Source organism: Rhipicephalus microplus, chromosome 1, assembly GCF_043290135.1.
Source record: "Rhipicephalus microplus isolate Deutch F79 chromosome 1, USDA_Rmic, whole genome shotgun sequence".
Lineage (NCBI taxonomy): Eukaryota > Metazoa > Arthropoda > Arachnida > Ixodida > Ixodidae > Rhipicephalus > Rhipicephalus microplus.
The window spans coordinates 237620784-237640772 of NC_134700.1; the positions used below are offsets into that span (position 1 = coordinate 237620784).

At 42.1% G+C, this 19989-nt stretch overlaps 1 protein-coding gene across 7 annotated transcripts in view; it reads right to left on the reverse strand.

Annotated features, from left to right (window-relative positions):
* LOC119159495 (CREB-regulated transcription coactivator 1) overlaps positions 1 to 19989 on the reverse strand; it is a 76158-nt gene that overhangs the window by 18999 nt on the left and 37170 nt on the right. For all 7 annotated transcript variants that reach the window (XM_075891656.1, XM_075891657.1, XM_075891654.1 and 4 more), the window contains exon 11: positions 19701 to 19949. In XM_075891656.1, coding sequence (XP_075747771.1) covers positions 19701 to 19949 — 249 coding nt within the window. The remainder of the gene's footprint in view (positions 1 to 19700; positions 19950 to 19989) is intronic.

Below are 19989 nucleotides of genomic sequence, written 5' to 3' on the forward strand. Positions count from 1 at the left end.
ACTTGCTTTTCGCACGTAAGAAGAGGCACGTGAGCTATGTTTAGACCCTAGCCAGTCGTGGCAGGGCCAGGGTGTAGCGGATCTCGTTACGTCATTCGATACCCACCATGGTGACGAAGCAGCTCCCTGTTTGGCTTCTCTTTTGACTTATCGTTTATCGCTCAAGTAAAAGTATTGGTGAGTGCCTGGGCAAAATGAACCACCCAAGCATTTGCGGGACTATCAATACTATTTGAAAGCAGCATTATCTCAGTATGGTCGAAAATGCACCGGAGTTCTCCTTTAAGCAGCACACTTCCAGTGTCGAGCTGTGATAGTTGTTCATCAGCACTCGTACTGTGCGCTTTCTTTTCGTGCGTCCTTCGTGCTTGAGCGGTGTGTTGCATGTATAGAGTTGCTTGCCCTTGTTCGTGTGACATTCTAATTTCTTGCTATCACATTCACTGCTTCACCCTCGCCACAAAACTAACTTTTTTCCCCATGCATTTTTGCAAAATAGAACTATGCGCACCCATGCACATTACTGTTTTGGAAATTGGGAGTTTGACAGGTTGACGCATCGGTCTACTACATTTAGAAGGTCGTGGTGTTGATATGAGAATGCACTACTCATGAAATTCAAGGATTTTGAAGGATGGCGAAAAATTCCAGGACTTTTGAGGGGCTTGAAAATGCATTCTTTAAATTCAAGGGTTTTCAAGCATTTCAAAGACCTGTACGAATCCTGCTGTAACACCGACGTCATAGGGATCATATTTTGAGAATGTCCTACTGCGGCACATGTGTTCTCGTGAATTTACCTTAATTTCATGGTAAGTAGGGCACTGCTGTTGATAATGTTGTCGTTTTAGACGTCATCCTACATTGAGCTTTCACTCTCACGTAAACAGTTATTTGACTTTAGCGTCCCTTTAACGAGTAGCAGTCATGCACCACTTTCTTATCAGACCTTGGCTCTGAGAGCAACAACGACCCAGGATTATCCAGAGCCAGGATTATCGGTCAAATTTGCTTTCTGCTTTGGGTTGTCTCAGTTTGAGTTCCAGCAGTAGCTTTCCAAGATGGAAACTCTCAGAAGCTGTAAGAAACAAAAGTATGAATAGAAAACCTAGAAGAGTTTACTGCAAGACAAGAGATGTTACACTGCTCTACATAGAGGAACTACTTTGCCCCATAGCATGCCTGATTGTTGTCGGGAAAGTACTGTTCAATAAAAAAGTCTAATTGCTCAGAGATGGTGCCTGTTAGATAGCAGCACAAATTGTATACCTGATCATTTTTGTGTATCTCAGAATAAAATTCGTTATACTACTGTGACCTAACATACACTTCAATTTTATTTTGTCAATCAAAAGACGTTTTTTTTTTTTTAAGTGAAATATTCTATATCAAGTTAAACAAAAATAAATATTTTAGACAAAGAAAAAAACTCTCAACAAACTAAATGGTTCAGGGATTTAATAACTGAACACAGAACTTTGCTTTGCAGTAGACAGTGATGTGAGGTCTTCTATGCCCCATTGTTATCTTGAACTCTGACGACAGGTGTCCCAATTGTTTTTTTTTTTTTTAATGTAGACCACACTTCCCAACATGTTTTACTGATTCGTTTTCGCTAACAAGCTTGCCCATGATTTCGCTGCCCACTGAGATATGTGCTGCAATTTACCAAAGTATGGCAAAACGCCAAGATGAGAACAGCTTGTGCATGGCAGTCCACAAAAAAGATAGAGCTAAAACCCCCATATTACTATAAGCCTCCTATTAATAAACCAACCTTCACTTATTGCAGTAAGGCTACTTACGAAAGGACGAGAAAAGTATAAGAAATGCACAAGGTGAGTTACAGAAACCTGCCTTATCCTGACATAAAGGCGCCTTATGAAAGGCACCCTCAACTAGTCAAGTATAGGCCCCAGGTGCGAGAGTAGGTGAATTTTTGCTGCAAAATTACCTTAAGCAGCAATAAATTAGCTTTAGGGCAAGAAACCAACAGCAGTATGTGCAGAAGCTGTCAAGCGTAAACAGCAGAAATGTTTGCTTAGGCATCGGCACTTTTTGGTGAATAAACGTTTTTCGTCTGGCCCCTTTTCTGCAACTCTCGTCAACGTGATGGGGCGGTCCAGGTCACTTTTGTTTTTTCAACGCTTTGCATGTTTTTTGCTGCGTTCGGTAGTGTTATTGTGCTCGCTTCAACGCTTGCTGTATTTTGATAGTTTAAGAAGTTTTACGGTCATCGCTTTACAAAGTTGCATTTATTGTAGAACGGTGCGCTGAAGTTAACTTCAACAACGAAGTGGCTACGTCCTGACGTATTTTGTCAACAAGCACCAAGACGGACGCCATATGCCTTCAGTGAAAACGAAAAACGTCGAAGCAGCTGGCGATAGAATTCAACAGCCGCCACAATGTGCATCCGTGAATGGCCAACGAAACAACTAGAAAAATACTTGCACCACTTCGGGAAGCTTTGCCGATACGGAAAGAAGTGTTTTGGCAACCATAGAAGGTATCTGCTGGACTGTATGCTCGTGACAAAGTCGGCTATGAGACATTGACAAGGTCATTTCTCCCAAGATGAAACAAGCCAACACCATGAAAGCGCGAGCGACGAGCAGCTGCACGAGATGGGACACTGAGCAGATTCTTTTCACTGCTGGGGCGAATCTGGGGCGGCACGAAAATTCCTGCTGATCTCATATCTCCACCGGGTTCCATCAATCCTTGAGGACTTGCCACGGTGCTTACGTGTATGCGTACGCCGCACTGTTCCATATTTTTTCTTAGCGGGTCACGTGTCAACAGAATACACAAGGCTGTTGTTCCCCGCCATGTTTTTTAAAAGCCATAAAATAGGTCATAAGCTACCTTAACCGAGCCTTACTTGAGTATGAGGAAAGTTCCGCGATAAGTACAAGGTAGGTTCTCAAAACGCTTTTATTTGTATACTTCACAGTATGTGCGTACGCTTCCTCGTAGGTGACGCCATTACTCCGAGGTACCATAAGAAAATGGAACTAAAGGAAAAACTACATATTAAACCGTGTTTCTAGACTCTTACAGAAGTTGCCTTAGTGGTTACGGCTCCAATTGTAGCTTTTTGCATGCTTTTCTGCATCACTTTTCTTGTTATTTACAGCACACTGGTCGTGTAATCAAAGAGCAATATACACCTATTTGTTCATTTAGAATACTTCCAAGTTTCCAATAATTTAAATTCGAGTCGAAGTGGTCAAATACGTGAATATTTGTCTGAATATTTGAAACGCTGAAATATTCACACAAGCCTACTGAAGTGGCAGTCAGACATCATCAGCCATCATAAAAGAAGGTAAGGCATGCAAACATGGACATAAGAGAAGAGAAGGTTTAGACTTCACTGAAACCTTTACAAACTACTGGCAACTGTCACCGAGCCAGGACAGTTTACCATAATTCTTTATTCTATAAACTATTGCTGTTTGTAAGAGGTGGACGCATCACAACATCACCATAAATTGGCTGGCCTTGTTACTGCGGTCACTACGCTACTGCCACAGTGCATGACAACAGGCAAAAAAAAAAAAAGAAAATGCATGCAGGCTGCTTTTTTATTGCTTACCGTATATTGTGAGCAGTATCAATAAGGCTAGATATTTCTAGTCTTATTGCTGGGCGACATTGACAAATCTTGCTGCGCATCATGACATCAAGATACTATCAACGACACCAAACAGAACATTTTAAGAACAACTTATCCCATCAAATCAGCATATCACATATACAATTCCAATCCTTCAATTCTGTTAAGTGGCACTCTTCATGTGCCAGAAACATGTGGCAAGGTTTCTGCATCTTCAAAAATATGTGTGACGGCTCTTCAAAACATATACGGCCTCTTGCAACATATTTCAAGAACTTGCAGAGATCAGATCTGGTGAAGACTCTGTACCAGCAAAACATATTGCAGTCCTGTAAACTACATCAAGAACCTCAACCGTGCGCACTTGCAAATGCACCAGGTTACAACTCACATAAAATGGCTGCCTCATTTTTGCTGAAATGCTGCTTGGGTTGTACCAGTACAGGCCCAGAGCACCGCGTTAGCATTTAAATTTATGTGTTGCGACAATGCCACATTGAATTGGAGTGACAGTAGATTGTTTTGAGTCTATTCAAAAGATATGTATTTGCTTGTTAAGGTATGCTAGGTGGGCATTTTGGTTAAATACACAGAAAAAAAAACACACACGCACATTGAATAAACACAAGAAAAGAAGACAATATAAGACAAGGTGCTGTTGTTGGAAATCAGGGCTTCCTTCCAGCAGGTGTTCCTGCCTTCCTTGACTCAGGTTAAACGGAACGTCAGGCGACCAGGAAAAGGTGTGTGTTTAACAGGAGTTCCATTTGCTCAGAGATGAACAAGGGTCAAGAATCCAAGTATGAAATCGAACATGCTAGAGGCAGTTGTTCTATTTAATCAGCAGTACCGTTTAACAGATCTCCATTTACAAAAAGTGTACTGTAGTTGGTGCGCTTTTTTTTTTTTCGTAACATGTTCCCCATTTTGCAGAGAACAAAATCTTTGCGACTGTTTTCCAAAATTATTTTCTGAACCACAAGAAATGTGTTGCATATTCAGGAAGCACAATGAGACCGTAAATGAAGAAGTAATTTTGTTGCGTGTGTAATTTGGACCTTTTTACTTGAATGTTTTAGCTACTGTAGCTTCTCTAAGAGCAGTGTCCTAAATTTTGGATATCGCAAAATGATCATAGCAAAGGAAGGATAGTGAATCTCTCTGTACAATAAAGACGTGATGTTGCTGTTTGCAGGATTAGTTAGGCCACTTGCAAGCAAGTCAGTAAAACAAACAAGCAGCCCTTTTGCAATTGATGAAATAGCCACAACAATTCACCACTTACACAGCTAATGGCATTCATACCTGCACAATGAATGCCATCTATCTCTAGTTAAAAATAATGGTGTATAACAAAGTTGCATTTTTTAACAGATTAGCCACATTGTTATAACTGATATTCATTGTAAATATGTATTTTCTACATTCTGAAATGGGGGTTGATAGCCTCATGAAAAATTAAATATATCTGATAAATCATTATATCTGTGTTGTTTATAATGAGGCTCAACTGTATTAGGCAGGAATATGGTATTTCCAGTTCTGCAACAAGCTATTTGGGTGGTACTTCTGTTTAGAATGCATCAGTATGCTGTATTGCTTAGATAGCTACCATACACAGCCTTTGTTAAAAACATTTTGGGTGTGAGCATAGGGTATGTAAACATTTCAACACCTATAGAATTCTCGCAGCCCTAAGGCACCAATCAAATATTCTAGTACAAGACAATTCCATTTGATTTAACCCCTTACACACCAATGAGAAGCTGAACTTATCCATATCATTACTACTAAAGTGACCATGAGCATGCTCAGTTTGTTTACTCCTGTATTCACAAACCTTACCTATATTTATCCTTATGACTTAAGTCAACCTTAGCCATAAGTCCGCCCTTAAAAGCTTGTCATACCGGCTTATATGCTCTAAGTATAGTAAACTTTTAATCACGTCATATTTTACAGGTCATCACTTGCATTCCACCAAAAGTCAAATGATGCTACTATTCAAAATTGCTTTCACTTCCTTTGAACCAAAAAAGAATGACATTTGCACATGCCTTCTTTCAATTAAAAAAAACATATTGTGCAGTTAGTTGAGTCATGACATATATGCTCCCTTTTTTTTATGGTATGTGATATATACTATTCAAATTCGATTTTAAATTATTCTACCAAAATCACTATCTGATCTGAGTTCACTTCGAACCAGAAGTTCACCATTCACACAAGTCTACAGCTCAGCACGCTGCTACTTCATGCATATTTTTTGCTGTAGTTGAGACTCAAAGCTATATGTAAATAATAATACCAGGCAGACGTTGTGAGGTCTAACCACATGATTATTTGTATGAGGGCTGCTACAGGACCTACCACTAGATCCGTAGACATTAGAACGAAAAGTAGCAGCAGCACTGACAAAACTGAATGATCTCAGCTGCCTTCCACTATTGACGAAAAGAATTTTATATATACAGGTCCAACTCTAATCACTTTGATTTTTGGTTTTCAGCAAAGACCAAGTTGCAAAGTTCTACATAAAATGACTTATGTAGGATGATGCCGCCATGACAATGATGAGACGCCGCAAGAAGACTGTCCACAGTGAAGTTCTGATGTGAATGAAGGAAGCGTAGAAGTAGTTATCAGCGGGAATAAACATTACTGGCTTTAGAAACATCACATTTCGAATACACCCGATAGCAGCGATGCCGAGGATGCCAGCGAAGCACCCGACAATAAACTTTCACTACGTTTGTAATGAAGGCGACATCCGACAAAAGGAACGAAGAAAAGTTATACTAACTAAAAATGCGATATGTCTGAATTTTTCTGTTTCGCAAAAATATTAGTCGACCTATGCACATACATTCTTTTATTTATTTCTTGTAGAGCGTTATAATTGGGGGTCGGCCCATATTCTTGCTCGATCCATTTTCAACTAAGTACGGTACCTTGTCTCTGTACAGCCTAATGTAAGTGGTAGTGTTAGTGCCGGAGTCAATGTGTTAATTTGTTTGAAGAATGTGCCGGTTTGACTTCCACCTTTAAGGCACCCAGTGAAGGACCTATCCTGCTTCTAGCTTGAGCATATGTGTTGGAATAGCTATTCCTTATGGCCATATCCACCAAGAACAGTTCATGCTTTCATGGCCACACTTATTCCCATTGACAGTATATTACTGATGAATACAAATTCAAATTTTGGCGCTCTCCGAATGCTTATGGACAACTAGTGCCATCCAAAAGGTGAAAAAGGCAGTGTTTTATCACTTTCGCTTTTGAGTTTCTTTTCTACACCGCAAGAGGACTTTTGAAGCTCCTCCACAGTTGACGAGGGGCACGCTCATAGTTTAGTTATGAAGTCACCGTTGCTCGCCATGTTCTCCAGGAACAGCAAATTTCCCCAGATTATGCAAATATAAGCTAAAATCTCTGGATGGCAGCAGCACACACATTCAAGACAACTCCAATTCGTAAGACGAATATGTATGGCGAAAAAGCATCGAATAAATAAATAGCCCCGGAACATCAGCAGGTATCCACTGACAAGTTTCACTTTCTCCTTGGATCGTTCTATCGATGCCGCACATTGATGCTAACATAACCAGCCTGTTCTAAAAGTTACAGCTTTCATCTCCAGGGTGTCAACTTTGGAAAGGACCAGTCGGTGCTAGCTCCATAAAGACTGGAGTTCCCTCCACAAAGATGGCTCGAAGTGGACCGATTCACACTGGAACAGTCCATCTGGCCATTCCCACAGTTACCATAGCCCCACACAGCTACCGCAGTTCGCCCATTTGCAAGTAGCACCACTTCCATTCCTACAAAATCATGCGGATTTTCCATTATGAAGCCAACTTACAAAGCTTTTATTGAGCCAATGCCAGTGCATAGCAGCGACCGAACTTAAGACGCTTTAGCAGGTACTGCTCAATCTTTGAAAACGGAACACATGGAGGTGACGTAACTTAGCTAGCCACTTTGCTTTCACACAATTTTAGATGGAAGCTCTCTTGCATTTGTGGCGTGCAACAGTTTTCCGTACTGCGTATTCATTGCACTTAGATGAAATAAGCAGTTTAGTTTTAATACGATAGCATAGGCATTGCACTAGTCCCAGCAACACCCAAGGTATTGCTGACGAGCTACTGTGGAAGAATCGTTTCAACAGCCTCACCTAAGGCAGGCCTGAAAAACTACTGTGCTTGCTGAAAAAACACATGCAGTCAAAAGTAGACACTGATGTGAACAACTCAGTCAAATCTTGCAGCCATGCACAGAAAAGAGAGCTCACAAGAAGAGCGCAATGCTGCAACTTTACCTTGCACCCTCTCTCCATAGAAAGAGAGATTTATACATTCTCTTCAGAGGGCCGTCATACAGTAGACTGCTGGTATTAGCCAATGGTTAACTTAAACCAAGAGTGTCATTTGAATCAGATGCATTTTTTGCCATGGGCTATCACCACATGCTATTGTGAGCTAAAATTACACAATAGCAACACAAACATGCATTAGAATTCCACAGAATCCCACCACAAGAGAGCGATCCCGTTTCATGATGCACGTGTGGCAGCTTTTTTTCCCCCTTGGCATCCCAAGAAAGAAATTAAAGCATGTGAAAAATCTGTTCAAAAAATTTTTGTGGTGATTATTTCATAAGGCAATAAACTCTGATATTGAAGTCAATTGATGATTATGAGGAAATGTGGCTCAGGAACACTTTAACCTATATCAACACACTGTGTTGCACTTACTTTAGGCTTCATGCGTGACATAACGGGCATTGAAGAGGACTTTTGTTGATGCAGCATTAAAAATGCAACTTTTGTAGACTTGATGTGAACCCTTAGATGTGCAGACAACTAACACTCCCTATCCTTCTTTTCACTTCTTTATATCTTTTAACCTTTTAAATCTTTTATGACAAAGAAGTGTAGGAAACCAGACATGCATCTCATCAACCCCGCTACCTTTCTTAATAAAACATTTTGTGGGGCTAGTTGGTACATGCTTACTGAAATAAAATAAGAAGCGCACCACCAAGAAAAAAAATTAAGGAAAGAACAGAAAGGGCATCCTCGACTGTACGCATCTTTTTGTATTTCAGTAAGCACCCTACCTTTCCTTGCTTATCTTACTTCCTCTGTCTCCCACACATCCACTTGGGAAGTCTGCAGCAATAGCAGACAACCTCATGGTCCACTACGTTTTTACTGTCTGGGCGCAGCTACAATACGCGCTGCGTGTAAAGATATCTGACATTAACGTCAACTTGCTTCGCTTTCACGAAGCTTTCACGAAGTTGTCGCTTTCAGTAAGGTGTAGTAGCACAGTCCAATCCTACTAGAATGAAGTCTGCTACAACAAATTTCCCGCCACAACGAATAATTTTCGATTACCCATCAGCTGCTCATAGAAAACAATGCAAGAAAAATTTCGTCACAGCGAATGCTTTCCTGGATACTTACGCATCAATAAATCTTCTGCAAGTGCTACCACATAAGGAAAAGTAACTTGCTCAGGATTGCCACTAAATTCCACTAGAAACTCGACAATTTCTCGTTGGCTTGTAACTTCCACAGCCATGCAGCTGTGTCGCAACATGCATATCTTCGTCCACCATACATGTATTCCAGTAAACTTTTCGCCATTGAGATTGACAGATCACCATTCACCATGATACTACAGCTGGACTTGACGCATGTGCTGGCTACAACATAAACGTTATAGAAAAACTAATACCGCGTTTTGGACATAGCGTTCAAAACAAAACTATTGCTTGTCGTCACTAGCTCTGCAATCGCGAATCACAATCACGGAGTTATGACAGCACATTGTTAGGACCGTCATCATTATTGAAGTTTTTCGGCCTTTATGAACGGGATGAAAATATTTCGACGCATTCCAAGCAAGGGTGTGCCATAAAGACGGGTTGATTTCCTCTCGGCAAAACCTGAACGAGGAATTCGGGACTGGTTCGAGCAAAGAAAACGCACGAGCCAAGAGAGGCCATTGTGAGCTTGACTCAAGAAAGGCCATTGTGTTTGCTGCAAGAAAGGCTTTCGAGGCAGACAAGGAGGCAGCTGGGCCTTTTTCGAGGTCACCAAGGATCGGGAAATCTTGGAACCAGCATGGTATTTGCAGTTCAAGCTGAAAGCTAAAGCCAAACTGGTTGTGGCTGCATCTTGTGAGGAGAAGCGGAGCCCCGGATATGCGCAGCTAAGCCACAGCTTCTAGCAAACAACGAGGAATGGAATGTGGGCTTGAAGAGAAGGAAAAGGCATTATCTGCTGCAGCCTTTGCGGGAGCCCGCCTAGACGACAAGGGATTAGTTGACTACTTCACCTTCCCATGGAGCACCTAGACCATGGAGCGCCGTATTGGCTGAAGCCGCGGACAATGCGCCCAGGGTTGGCAACGCGGCGCTATATAAGCCAAAGACTTTTGTGTATTACAAGTTCTACAGTTCAAAAGCTCTCCTGTACAGTTTTTGACTTCTCATTCTCCTTTCGAATTCTCAATTACTAACCATGTAAATAAATTGTTGTCGTTTTTACGAGCGCCTCATCTGACTTGTTCGACGATGGGTCCTAGGACGGGGGCCCGCTGCCAAACTGAGACCCGCGGGACCTAGAGTCGCAACAACATGCACGGCCAGCTCATACCTAGTTAAAGTGTAACTACACTCTGTTCCATTCACTCACTGCAAACACTAATGCAGTCATGTCAATGCAATCATTAATGACCACAGAAGTACACATGAATCCAATGTACATCAATGCTACGATATTCTGCTTGCTGCAACGCTGCGGACACAACCGCATAGACGCGATCACGAATCGCACATTTCATTAGCATGGGCATAACCAGCACGCACAGATTAAAAACGAAAATACCGTTTTCTTCAACCACCGCACAGAAAACTACTAATCGCGATTGCTGATAGCAAATACTCTGCGGGGGATGTTGCTAACACAGCCAAAGATTAAATGCAACAAAGCCATAAAAAGCATCGTGGTTTTCCTGTTGTTCACGTATGGCCATGGTAAAGCAAAGCTTCAGCGCTTGGTTTTCAGTGGGCCCGCAACGAAGCTTTGGCATACTTGTTCACAACACCCAGCATGCTCCGATAGTAGTCGGAATGTCGTCCATTTTTCTCAACAAATATCGATCCTTTTTCGGCCGCGTTGTCACAATTAACGATCACACTTTGCACGTTGGTGACCGAAGGATGATGTTACTTTATCGCGTTGATTTGGTTCATTGCGCAGTGCTTGCGAGTCTACTGATATGTTTGACACCCACTCTGCAGCTCTGCAGGTTTTAACACACAAGCAGAGTACTTTACGAAAAGGTCAATTGCCGAGAGCACCAAAATGAGAATGCAAAGTGACCTGGCAACCTCGTTGCAATGCTCGCATTCCCTTCCTTGTTTGCTCATGTACAATGACATGAAGTGCCTAAAAGCATAGCCTTAGAAATGCGTAACCTCGTGACATTTTCTTTAGAGCTCCTAAAGCCGTGGGTCTATCCCTCCTAGCTCGTCATGGTTCGTGACTGCCCAGTTTGATGACTTACTCAGCAGGTGCAGACGGATGGACAGACAGACAGGCAGGCAGACGAACAAACGGACAGACAGATGGACGAGTCACGGTTTACCGATAAAACCCTCTAGCGCTTCGCCCCAATCATCATCATTCACTTGGTGGATATGCTGCAAGTTTTTTTTGTGTTTGTATAATTTTGGTTTTAGAACGCACATCTCTGAGACTACCTTTTTTTCTCGCGTTTTTCACAAAAGAAGCCGCTGCGTGCGACAGAGCCTAAAGTGACATTGCTACCACCAACATGTCGACGATGAGGACTTGTCCCTTTGTTGTTTGCCGGCAGCGTTGACACATATGGCTGGTGGACTTGTGTACACTCAAACCTTGATACTATAATTAACCATTTAGTTTAGTTTCTTGTTTCGCAAATGGCCATTTGCCACTTGCGACACAAGAAACTAAATGTTTAGCTTACAAAACGCTTATTATACCAATAATAGAATACACAAAAATTCTCTGGGATCCATTCATGGTTACAAACATATCAAAAATTGAAAAAATTCAGCGTTTAGCAGTCCGGTTTATATTTAATAAATATCGGTGGACAGATTCCCCAACTCAACTGCGTGTACTAGCGGAGCTACCCACGATTCAAGCTAGGACAAAATACAAAAGACTTGAGTATCTTTACCTCATTATTAATGACTGTGTTCATATAAGCTACGCTGAATATTTCAATATTTTTCGTACTGAAACTTCTAGACATCACCATTTAATGTTTATTCCTGCACTTGCTGTTTCCACCGATTGTTTTAAGTATAGCTTTTTCCCAAGAGCTATCCACGAATAGAATTCATTGAGCGATGAAGCCATTTCAAGTTCATTCATAGATATGTTTTTAAAACACCTAGCACATATTCTCGTTTATAATTATTAATGCTTTATTTGTCTCTGCATTCTCTAGTGCATTCAATGATTAAGTTCTTGGTTGCGTTTTTTTATGACTTCATTCTTGTCCTCTAATTTGTTACTTCTGATTAAATTTGTTAGCTATGATCTGTTTTTAGAAGGATCGCTATGTTTTCATGTACTTGTTTTTCCACTCCTGTAATAGCTTTATGTAAGGTCTGACAGTATCCGTAAATAAATAAATAAAAATAAGCCTAGATATAACGAAACATTTGTTGTAACAAAGTAAATGAAAAATAGATTTGAAACAGATATAGTGTTAAGAGTACATCTTTATAACAAATTTTCAGCCGTAAACTTATTTTCGTGTAAAATGTGACTTTGTTATAATAAGGCTTGAGTGTACTTCTCACCTCGTTCTTGATCAATCCTCAGCCAGAAGATGAACACTGATCTGCTTGTATCCATAAAATGATTACTTGTGTTTAGAGCGATGTCAAGTAAAGCACCATCCTGAACCATTTCCTAGCGGGCTTTGGTGCCAGATAATAACTTTGGGTACGCCATGAGAACTGGCAGTTGTTCCATGTATGAATGCAACCGGTGAGTGAAGCTCCTCAGAAATGGGACACAAACGACTATGTGCCAGATCTCGCTGCTGGCTTTCATGAATGTGGTAGGGCGGGAGAGAATTTGCTGCGCTTGGTGGTGGCACGGATGACTTTCTAGTAGTTAATACAGACACTGAACTTTCAGAATCAATTGAATTTGCTCGATTTGGCAACATAGTGATTTTTGGTACACTTTTATGGAAACCAATGTGTGTTGGGAAAATGCACTAGGCTGGCGAACTTCACAGAAGTGTGTGTCCCTCATGTTTATGCAACAGTACCATCAAAGCTCTTTAATAAAAAGAACCTTTGCAGGTCAAATATCAAATTAAGGTGTCAGCTTCACAATGTGACAGTGTTCAGCAGTCATAATTGTCAGAAATTTATGCCAGCAATTCAATGGAGAGCTCTCTGCAATAAAGTATTTCCAAAGGTCCGCCGCATGTATAAAGTGTGGAGGCAGCCTTCTCAGCCAATTTCCAGCAGATTTTGTTTCGCTCGCATCGTTATATCAGACACAGGGTCGCATCTAGTGTCACTGCTCGCTCCTATGACGGCGACATCACGCGCACATGGGTGCGCATCTGTGCTGCAAAAAACACGCACTGCTCAAAACAGTCTTGCAACTGCACCTGAATCGAGTGAGGAAGAGTTGAGAGTCCGAGGATGGCAGCAGGTCAGCTTCGAGTTTTATGGTGACAATGTTTTGCGTCAGCCTGAGGCATCTGCAACTTGTCACATTTTTATTCATTCCAAAATATTTTTGTTGCTCTGCAACATATATTGCTAGATTGGTATGATGAGCTAGATTTGGTATGCTGCGATGTGTGCTCGAGTACTTTCGAAACTGGCAAGAACTATTTTCCCGAGACATATTAAAAATAATTATTCACGCGGTAATGAAAGAGTTAAACTGTGACGTGCTGACACTGCGAGACGCATACAATGTGCTTCCCATGTGTCACTGCTGTGTTGCAGTAAAGCATGTCTTCTTTTTTGCAGGCGCACATTTCAGCTGATCATGCGATCACTTTTACTTTTTCTTTCTTCCTTTCTTTTTCTTACTTTTTTTTGCTGGCAGCAGCGAGGCTGGGCTGCTTCAGCTGTCACTCATTAGTATCTTTACATTGCATAGCATTGTGGCCCCTAGGAGCCGTCTTTTGTGCGGATTTGTGGCAAAATCAGGATCCAGGATTGGCACATGGCACCCAAGGTTTTCGAACTAACCGCGCTGGTGCAGAGTGTCATCCACTCAAATCTACATTGTAAAGTGCGGGACCACATAAATCTTTCAAATTAATCAGGTTTTACTGCCTTTTTTTCATCTTCAAAGAAAAGTGACCTTGCACTGAAGTCCTTATTTTAACAGGCTTCACACACTGCCCATGCACTATAGCAGCCTTGGCGAGAAAAGCAGCAAGCAAAATAGCACCTCTGTGTCGTGTCACTGTACTAGGAAATAAGCATGCAAGAAGGGCTCGTCTATTTTGTGCTCGCGTGCGAGCATGCTCTGAAAGGCGCAAGCAAACGGTGAATTCCAATGGCAGATTTGTAGCAGTTCTGGTAGCAGTTCTGCTGCTCCATAAGGAGCAAGTCAGTTCTATTGGCAGACCGAGAGTGCTCCCTGTCTGTTGCATTGGCAGATCCACCGCCAGATCCACTCCACTGAGCAGCTTTCTCTACTCCGTGAAAAGGGGCGGATTCGTCCAAAAGTTGCAGGTGCCCCACACATGCGCAGAGCGTCGCATTTGACGTGACTGATGCAATGCGCTGTCGAGCATGCCCGTGAAAGCAAAACAGCCTGAAATGCTGGGCGCTTCCGGTAATGGATGTGCACTAGCGCCCCCTGCCATCTGCTCTAGTGCCTATGTACCACTGGCAAATTTCCTTCTGTTGCCCTCTGCCAGAGTAGAGCGCTCCGGCGCAGAGTCCATCAGCCACTCCAATGTGCCATTCGAATTCACCATAAGTTAGTAAAGATTTTGCAAGCCAAAAGTGACAAAGAGTCGTAGCAGTGCCCATTCGCTATACTTGTACAAACAAGGCAACAGTCAAATGAGAGCAAGCATGATTGTGAGATGACTTGCTCACTTACAAAACATGGACACCGTTTTCAAGCTGGAGTGTCACGGCATCTTTCTTGGGCATAAAAAAAATGCATTGAATAAACAAAGTAACTGGAGTAGAGGCTCAGTGCACTTGCTAACAGTCACATCTGTTTCCTCCTTTTGCTTTTAATGACCTCCTCCCTTGGTTCTTTGCTATGACTGCGTGATATTACTTTTCTCCCACAGAACGTTTACGGAGAGCGTGTGGCATGATGGGAGTACGCAGCTTCTTAGAACCTCCTAAAATTGCTCTTTTTTTCTTTCAATTTAATTTCATATAATATGTGTATTTGCTATGTATAGGCATTCCTGCTTCACTGTAGTGTCACTGCATTGTTTAGACAGACACAAATATGTGCGTGCTATGATTGAGATCCCGTTTGAATAAAATTACTCGGAGCTTCTCTGAATAACCTGTATTATGACCTCCACACAGATGTTATTTAGTTAAACGCAACGTTTCTGGATGACTTACTTTTGACACATGCTCTTTGCCTGACTCAAGCCAGCAGGCAATGACATTTTCAGCAATATCTTGTGTGTGTGAGTAAATGCATGGTTAGGCATTTGTAAAACAAAAATCTAATCATAATTTTACCATGACAAATATAGAATACAGTTTATGTATAAACATTCCAAAATAGTATAATGTAACTGTGCCTTACATGCATCTTTACAACAAAGTTTATTAACAGCCAAAGTTATCCTGCAGTCTATACAGTCGCCAACCGACTTTTTGGACGCCCAACTTCTGTTTTGTTTCCAGCAACATCTCCTTCTCCATAGAACCAGTGTACAAATGGAATGGGTCAATCAAAATTTAAGGTGGACTAAGTTGTCTAGCTCATTTTTACAAGCAGCCTTCTGGGCACCGTGTAGCTGTTAAAATTAGATATGCATTGACTAGGAACCTAACTTCTGCCATCCAAAAATCAGCCCTTGTTAGGCACAATTGCCTAAGGAGTAGTCAGAAAGTGTCAATGACAACAAGTATTTACTATTAGTGAGTGAGGTTCCTACAAGTGGCTAATCAGCAATCAAGCCCAGACTAGGCCACACAATACAGAAAACTGGTGGCACCATCAGAGTTGTTAGCTTTGTGGGCAACCTCTATAAGCTGCCACATGCATGTCTAGAAGGCTCCCCTGTGAACTCACAGGATGAAAAAGGGGAGACAAATTCTGAAGTGAACTTCTGCAATATAGCCTAAACCGATGGAACGACGACGGTTCCTTTCCTGAATGATATTGACGATGATGATGATAATTATGATGATGATGATGAAGAAGACGGTGAAGATAATCACAAAGGCAGCATGTGAAATGCCACTGCGGCACCTACCTCTGTAACATTCTGGATATATATCACTTCAGTGTTACTAAGAAAATGTCTGCAAACATCACGCGAATGTCAGCAAACAAATTTTTTATGCTGCAAGCATCGTGAAAAAATACCTCAATTTTTTTCCAAATTGCCCAGCTTTCCTGACATTTTTGTGGCCCTATCTTGGCGTCCATAAGTTTGGTCAGCGACTGTATAAGGTACTGTCTCTTATGATTAATAGAAGGCTCTAGCAGCAACAAAGGTTACGGTCAAGCAATAGCAAACAAACAAAAAGAGAATGGCAAGCAGGTTGCAGGCTACAAGGAAGCAGTTATTTCATGCAAAAGGACAGCACAGAGGCAGCACACCAAGCATACGCCAGGGGCAGCATTGGTGCAGAAAGCAAACAAAATGGCACAAATGTAGCAAACATGCGATTCCTGCTTTTATTGTTTTTAAAACCCACTACGTGTTCCCATGTATCGGTGTCCCATTGACACTGAGGTCATTGGTCAGTTTTTCACTTTAAATGTATATCCTTCAGGGCCTGCACCAAGCTTGCGGCTGCTGCTACCTCCCTTTAGGACCCAAGGTGTGGAGGGTCACTGCAAACAAACAAATGTGTATGCCTGAACATTATACAGCTGGCCCACCCACAATGTCACCGTGCCATGCTTTCAAAGCCGCATGTAGTAGGTTGCTCTTCAACGTGTAATGTTCCCTGGAAAGTTAGAGGAGGTAAGTGCATCCACCGAGAGGCGCTCAACTCTCGGTTAGCAGGATAATAAAGCTGCACTACTACAAGAGACATTAGATTCCAAGTATTTTTATAGAGCATTCGCATTGGCTACAGTGGAAGTCTGCATCGTAAGAATTTAGAAGACAAGACGATAAACTTAACTGCTACAGCACATGGAAAAGTGTAGGAGTAGGCCAGTTGGTGAATCATGATTAGGAAAGGTAACCGCAAAGCCACACAAGACATGAAAAAAGACACCCCCAAGGATGTCTCTTTTTGTGTGGCTCCCCAGTTACCCTTTCCTAATGCTACAACACCTTAAATTGCAGAAACATTCATTAATTACAAGTAGCTTCATGCCACATGTTCAATACTGCTAGCCTTATATATGGTGCCTGCAATAAGAGCACACATAGCCCCTTAAGCTTATGCTTAGTGTTAAGTGAAAATATGAGCACTGCCTGTGCAGACAAGCAACTGCAGCTGGCAATATTATGCAATGCTAAATCGATGCTCATCACAGAGACAATTCCTGTTACAGTTGCCGACCAATAATCTGGACGCCGATAATTCAAACATGAGTGCTTGCTCTGAGAGCTTCAGGGCACAGCCACTTTTCCCATTAACATTACGTGCATGGACAGCCAGAATTTCATATACATTACAACATGCTGTTTGATAACCTGAACCCTGCCTTTATGACCACTAGTCGATTCAGCCACAATGCAACATTGTAATGCAGCCAGTAACTTCTTGGAAGCAGAAGTAGCAAAGCCTAACCCATTGGCAATCACTGACGACTCCCAAGATTCCAGGACAAGCCATTATCAGACTGCAGTGTGTTCTGGGCATCTATTATTTGTTTACTTACACTTTCAATAGTCCCGCAACCTTGGAAAGCTCATTTAGCTGTTGTGACATGTCAAAAATTTGATGTCACTTAGGATCGTCAAGCAGCTTCAAATACTGTGTACTATGTACACGCTTGATCACTGTGCCGACAAGAGTGGTTGGTGATGAAGCCATGGAACAGCTGGATAAGAAATGTTGTGAATGAACCCACTACAGCTGGCCCCTGTTCCAAATCGTTAAAAGAGAGAGAACTTGAGCAGGATATGGCCATTCTTCTATCTATCTCTAGCGATAGCATGAGAATAGTTTAAATATGAGCTGTCCAGATTTGTAACCAATACAGTCAAACCTCGTCAGTACGTAACCACTTTAACTGTACCAACGGTTAAAACGTCGCTGCGACAAATCCCCGACCGAGTCACATAGACACTAGTTCATTCGCGGACTGCTAAAGCAATGGTCATTCGTCCTACACCTACGGTTTCATGCGTACCAATTATGTACCACAACATTTTCTGCCATAAATGTTTACTTCGCCGCTGAACTTGCAGACGCCACAATGTACCGCTAACGGCATTCCGTCATCAGCTCATAACTTCCAGTATTGCTAATACTTGTGTTCCTGTTGCCAACATTGTGCAAGTGAAAGCAATTGGTTATATAAACATCTACAACTGTTGAACATATATCTGTGCATGCAACATTTGTACGTATATTTAGTGTCATTTTATAATGAGTTGCTCAACAAAAAATTACAACATAGTCACTTTCCTTGGCATGCTCTGCATAACGTCAATTCACGAGATAAGTGGAATCTGCTGAACTTTTTTTTTTTTTGCAATTTCACTTTGAAGTATTCAAAAAATTCTACGTGCATCTTCCCACGGGGGAACTCGAGTAAATGCGTCGCAGAGTGGTGGGAGTATAACGTGAATGTTGCGTGATTGGGTATAGTTTGGGAATGCATAATTGTTATTTTGCCTGCATTATTCTTACGTATTGAATTAAGGAGAAGCATTGCCTTCAACGAGTGGTGGGACGCTGATGTGCGATCCAGTGCCTACATATACGAGGTGGCCAGTCAACAGTTGTGCAGCTAGAGCAATTGGTTTTTACTAGCATTACTAGCAGACACTGCCTGTGTTGGCCTTGCGAGGCGGGAAGGAAGTTGGGGTGGGGGGGGGGGGGGGGGGGGGCTTTTGTGGCTTTTGTTAACAACCATTGTCATCCCACCTTTTAATGCACCCCAGGCACTGTGCATGGTCAGACATGAAAGCCATGTTGACGATGATATGTGATGTTTATTGGCGCAAAGGGCATTTGACATGCAAGCCAGGGAAGCTAATGTCAACCAGGAGGACCTGGTTCAGTACTGCCAGGGTAACATGCCCTCCCCTCTTGCCAACAGCAAGCAGGTGGAAAACCATGAATTTTCAATGAAAAAAAATATGCCTTTGAGAGCTCGCACAAACCAGAAATGAATGCACTATAACAAAGGTTGGCAGACCTCTAAGTGGTTGATGTCCATCCCAAGATCATTCAGGAACTTTTAACATGCATGGTGTTCAACGCCATTATGCAAGCACACGAAAACAGGTTCTTGAGAAACCTTCTCAGTATGCTTCCTCTTTTCTTTTGTAAATGCAATAAGACACTGCTCATTCCACAAAGCATTAAAAAAAGACATTAGAAGGAAAGTGGAAGTAAAAGAAGTATAGCAATAAACATGCAATCCAGCCTACTAAGCATGCATCGGAATGCAATGTGAACCCCATCCATTCATGAATGTCGGTCATGCTTGAGAACCAAATACTCTGCTCCCACACAAAGCCAAAGTGTTTCTCTTCCCCGATCGGGACCACAGCCTCCAGATGAGGTATTCAAGCTGGTTACATTTTCAACACCACACATACCCCAAAGTTCCAAGGATAAAGAGACTAAGCAAAACTGCCAACAGGAACCTCACAACTTACAAGTGGTCACTTACTTGGGATAGGGTAGGTGATGAGGGGGGATAACCCAGAGGAGATCCGGGATTCTGGCCGAGGACCTGTGGTGAATGCGGTTGGTAGTATCCCAGCTGCTGATGTTGCTGCTGCTGTTGATGTTGCTGATGCTGTTGCTGCTGCTGATGCTGTTGTTGATGCTGCTGCTGATGCTGATGCTGTTGCTGGGCCTGCTGGGGACTACCGCCATATCCATCCAAGGAAAGTGCATTTGTGTCCATGGTAAGGCCCTGCCAAGAAAGAGGAAGCAGAAAAAATCTCTTAGTTTAG